The 4,904-nt window shown below is 67.6% G+C and overlaps 2 protein-coding genes across 2 annotated transcripts; both read left to right on the top strand.

Moving 5' to 3' along the window:
• Positions 1-349: 349 nt before the first annotated feature.
• MNEG_7901 (enolase-phosphatase E1) lies at positions 350-3,237 on the top strand (the record flags this gene model as incomplete). Its single annotated transcript, XM_014043625.1, has 7 exons — positions 350-628; positions 842-961; positions 1,182-1,323; positions 1,591-2,000; positions 2,268-2,375; positions 2,576-2,761; positions 2,968-3,237. The coding sequence occupies 7 exons, from the start codon at positions 350-352 to the stop codon at positions 3,235-3,237; spliced, it is 1,515 nt and encodes a 504-aa protein (XP_013899079.1).
• A 546-nt stretch (positions 3,238-3,783) lies between these two features.
• On the top strand, positions 3,784-3,947 carry MNEG_7900 (hypothetical protein; the record flags this gene model as incomplete). The annotated part of the gene is made up of 1 exon (XM_014043624.1): positions 3,784-3,947. A coding segment is annotated over one exon (164 nt), but the record flags the coding sequence as incomplete, so codon positions are not given.
• Between the last annotated feature and the right edge of the window lie 957 nt (positions 3,948-4,904).

Genomic DNA, 4,904 nt, shown 5'->3' with positions numbered 1-4,904 from the left:
GGTGATGACGTAAGTAGCCACAAGTGTGGAGAAGCGGGCTCCCGAAGCACGTCACATGGTGGAGCGTGCATGGGGTGTTTTGTGCTTCATTATGGTGTTTCTTGAGTCTCTTTGCAGAAACCAACTTGATCCCCAGTGTATACATGAGCGCTGCTGCATCCAAAGCAGCGCGACTGAGCGCGTGGGCGGCCGAGTGAGGCCTACCGATGGGCCGAGTGACACGGATGCACCATGAAGCACAAACGCTGCTTGGAAGCAGGTGTGATAACAATCAAAAGGAGTGTACGCAATCGCTGAGTGGCGCAACCAATTGCTATATTACAGAGAGCCGCAGATCAGCACCTAGGGCATGGCTGGCGTGGGCGTCAGCGAGGCCAAGGACCTCATCTGCGAGCTATGCCGGCTCTTCTACGATCAGGGGTGGGTGTCAGGCACGGGCGGCGGCATCTCTGTCAAGGCTGGCGACGACCGGATCGTGATGGCGCCCTCTGGCGTGCAGAAGGAGCGCATGCAGCCCTCTGACATGTACGTCCTTGATAGCAAGGGGGACGTGGTTGAGGAGCCCAAGGCAAGGCCGCCGCCGTACCCAGCGCCCAAGCTGAGCGAGTGCTCCCCTCTGTTCATGGCGGTGAGGATATGCCGCCCAGCGCTGCTCCCCCGTGGGCGCTCACATGTCCGTACGCATCAGCGCCCACCGATCGCTGCCGGCCGCCAAAGCACCATGCGTGCTCATATGCGCGCGCTCGACGGAGCACAGCGGTTGGCTGCTTTTCGCCCTGCAGCTGGCCATGCTGCTGCCCGCCCCACGGCCGCCCCCCGCCCCGGCTCCCCGAAACACCAGGCGTATGAGCTGCGCGGCGCGGGCGCCGTGATGCACAGCCACTCGCTCAACGCGGTGATGGCGACGATGCTCGACCCCCAGGCGACTGAGTTCACAGTGACTCACCTCGAAATGATAAAGGTGCGCAGCTACGCCCCTCGCCCCAGCCCGGCCCCCCGGCGCCGACGCCGCTGCCCCCACCTCATTCCGCGGCAGCGGGCGCGCGCTCCTCACGTCAAAGCAGCCGGCCGCGCACCTGCAGACCATCGTCTGCCTTGCCTTTTTGGGGCCGCCGCGCGCTCCCGCCGGGCGCCCGATCGCCGCCAATCCCGCGCCGCCTCCCCTTGTGCGCGGCCCGCAGGGCATCGCGGGCCACGGGTTTTATGGCAACTGCGTGGTGCCCATTATCGAGAACACCGCGCGCGAGTGTGAGCTCACAGACCGGCTGCGCCAGGCGATCGCGGACTACCCCCAGGCCAACGCGGTGCTCGTGCGGCGCCACGGTGGGCGGGCAGGGGCGCGCAGGCGGCCGGCCGGTCGGAGGCCTGCAGGCGGGATGAGAGGGCGTTGCAGCGGCTGTTGCAGCGGCGGCGAACACCCTCCCCCCTGGATGAGCGCAGCCTCGAGTGGGAGTGGATGAATTTAGCTTGTGCCCGGGGGTGGGAGCGAGCGCCATCCGCAGGGCTTGGGACTGCAAGCAGCGCTCACAACGTGCCGAGCGGCTGTCGCGCCCGTCGACGCCGTCCTGTTTGCGCCCCTGCTCCCCGCAGGCGTGTACGTGTGGGGCAAGACCTGGATCCAGGCCAAGACGCAGGCGGAGTGCTATGACTATCTGTTCGCGGCCGCCGTGAAGATGGCGCAGCTGGGCCTCGACGCCTCGCGCCCGCCCGCGCCGCTGCTCGCCGCCGCCGCCAACGGCGCCCGCGCCAACGGCGGCTCCGCCGCGGAGGCCGGCGGCAAGCGCGCGGCTGAGGCGGCGGCCGGCGGCAACGCCAAGCGGGTGCGGGGCGGGCGGCGGCCGCCGGCGGCGGTGGTGCTGGACATTGAAGGGACCGTCGCGCCCATCAGCTTTGTGGCGGACACGATGTTCAGCTACGCGCGGCAGCACGTGAGGGGCTACCTGGAGGGCGGCTTTGAGGGCGAGGAGGTCCAGGCGGACGTGGAGGCGATCAGGCAGCAGGTGGGGGCGGGTGCCGTGTTATTTGATCTACCGGAGCAGCCAAGGGTCGGCAGGCAGGGGAGGTGGGGGGTGGGGCAGAGGCCAATGGTCCCAGTTGTGGCGGGCGGCGTCTGTTGGAGTCGGTCGCATCGGCAGAGGTCCTCGGGTGGGGTGCGTGCAGCTGCCATTGCAGATCATATCGCCGCTCAGTGCGAATGCAGCACATGCATGTAGAACCGCGCTGACGGTGCTGCGGGGTGTCCTCTTGTCACGTCGATCCTTTCCCAGGCCGCCGAAGACGGTGGCGCCCCCATCCCGGCCGCTTCGGCCGGCCAGGCGGCGGTGGTGGACGCAGTCGTGTCGTGGGTGGAGGCGGCAATCTCGGCAGACCGGAAGGTGAGCGGCCACCCGCATGGTTATGCCGGTGCGCGCACGCTATTTCATCGCGCCAGCAAGCGCCCGCGGCACGCACCCTGCAACGCCGCATGCGTGTCGTGTGTCGTCGGGCACCCGCTGCGGCCGCACTCGCCCACTGCCGCCCACCTCCCCCCTCGACCGATGGCGCCCTCGCAAATGCCCCCGCGCCGCCCCGCCAGGTCGGCGCCCTGAAGCAGCTACAGGGCCACGTGTGGCGCGCGGGCTTCAAGTCGGGCGCGCTCGTGGCGCAGCTGTTCCGGGACGTGCCGGACGCCCTTGCCGAGTGGCGCAACGCGGGGATCAAGGTGTACATCTACTCGAGCGGCTCGAGGGAGGCCCAGCGGCAGTTCTTCGGCCACACGCAGGTAAGGGGCCGCGCGGGGGCGCGCCGCTGCCCCCGGCCGGGCGCGCCCGCGCCTCCCCGCAGATGTCCCGACGTGCCGGCAGCACCCCTGTCCCTATGCGCGAGGACCAGCTCTGCTTTGCCCAAGCCCTGCTGCATTCTGCAGTCTCTGACGACTCTTCATGCAGCCCGAACCCCGCCTCGCCATCCGCCCCTTGCTTTCAACAGGTGGGGGACCTGCGGCCGTACCTGAGCGGCTTCTTCGACACAACATCGGGCCCCAAGTCCGAGGCCCGCAGCTACCGCGAGATCGCCGCGGCCCTCGGCGTCGACCCGTCCGAGGAAGAGGTCGTCTTTGCGACGGACGTGGCGGCCGAGGCGGTCGCGGCGGCCGAGGCGGGGTGGCGGCCGGTGCTGGTGGTGCGGGAGGGGAACAAGCCGCTGCCGGACGGGCACGGGTTCAGGGTGATCACGAGCGTGCAGCAGCTGCTGGAGTGATCTGGGAGATGTTCTCGCAGGCTTTGGAAGTTGTCGGGACACTGAGGCAACTATCATTTCTGAGAAGGCCCGGAGTGATTATGTTGGCGGTGTACAGTAAACGCTGTTGACCTCACTGTTGGTGCCGCTCAACTTTGGTTCGGCATGTTCACATGTGGGATCATGGGACTAGAAGGTCAAAGGCAGCCAGGTCCCGAAGAGTTATAGGCCTACGGGCTGCTCAAGGGAGGGCTGGTGCACACCACTTAACAATTTCTGGGTCCTGCCTCCCTGATAACGAGCTGGCCCCGTGATCACGGCCCGCCCTCTGATCACGGCGCCCAGGTGCTGCGATGTTTGCGGCAGTATGCTGCGGTTGCGGCATGTCAACACGAGTTGAACGCACAATATAGCTTTCGATCTGCGTGCCAAGCCGATCAAAGGGAGCTTCCGGTCCCTGGTCACTTGCGTGCATTCGTTCGCATTCGCACATCCAACCTGCGACGGCCGCAGTGCCTATCAGCGACAGGCATTGGCACAATTGCCATACCTTCTACGCAAAACACAATGGCGGCCCTCCAGTCCAAGTCCGTGGCAGCGTGTGCTGGCGTTCAGCAGCAGAGGCTTGCGGCGCCCTGCGTGCGTCCCCAGGCTGGGCAGCGAGTGTATGCCTCATGCTTCGCCTCTTCGGCCAGTCTCCGCGCTGCCTGCGGCCAGCCCGTTGTGGCCAGGTGCGGGGTGGCTCAACGCTCGATCTTTACCTGCTCGGCCAATGGCGTCGCGGATCGGAACGAGTTGGCTTTCAACTCACGCGTCATGCGTGACAAACATCGGAAATAGCCCAATTATCAGGCAGACGGCGCTGCGCGGCAGCGGGCGCACGGATCCGACTGTGCCGCTGCTGCGCCGCTGCTTTCATGTCGCACCCCGGCCCGAAGCCTCATTCCGCGCGTCGATTAGCTGGGATGGTGTCATAACACATCAACCTCAGAAGCACCAGCATGCCTGCTGACAAGTGCAGGGTGCAGTGCTCGCGCTGCATGCTGCCGCGCTGACGTGGGTGGCTGATTCCTCGCTCCCCCCACAAGCACCCATGCCAGTCCCAGGCAGCCAGCCGCCCTGCCTCACGCACATGTATCTGACCCCCTCCCACCTCCGTCCCCGCGCCTGCTCGGCCCCCGCCGCAGGCCCGCAGCCGCGCGCCGCGCCGTCTCGCGCGCCCAGCGCGTGTCTGTCGCCGCCAGCAAGGCCACTGACTATGATCTCCTGATCATCGGTGAGCGGGCTGCTTGCTGAAGACCCTCGGTGTCTTGATCACCGAGAGATCAGAAGTATGCGACGCCTCTCGGGATCCGCAACGCCAGACGAGAGCCGCCGCCGCGACGCGCTGGCCATCGGTTCCGGCGCCGCGCGCCGGAGGGCCAGTCCAGGCACCGGCTGCGCGCGGGCCCGAGACCGCACAGCCCGGGGCCTCACCGCCGACGCCCGTCCACGCTCCCCCTCCCCCCTCCCCCCCAAACAGGCTGCGGCGTGGGCGGCCACGGCGCGGCGCTGCACGCGGTGGAGCAGGGGCTCAAGGTGGCCGTGGTGGAGGGCCACGACATTGGGGGGACCTGCGTGAACCGCGGCTGCGTGCCCAGCAAGGCGCTGCTGGCGGCGTCGGGGCGCGTGAGGGAGATGAAGAACGC

Source organism: Monoraphidium neglectum (assembly GCF_000611645.1).
Source record: "Monoraphidium neglectum strain SAG 48.87 unplaced genomic scaffold scaffold01444, whole genome shotgun sequence".
NCBI classification, from domain to species: Eukaryota; Viridiplantae; Chlorophyta; class Chlorophyceae; order Sphaeropleales; family Selenastraceae; genus Monoraphidium; species Monoraphidium neglectum.
The sequence above is the reverse complement of the archived record's forward strand: the minus strand, read 5'-3'. Positions and strand labels throughout refer to the sequence as shown.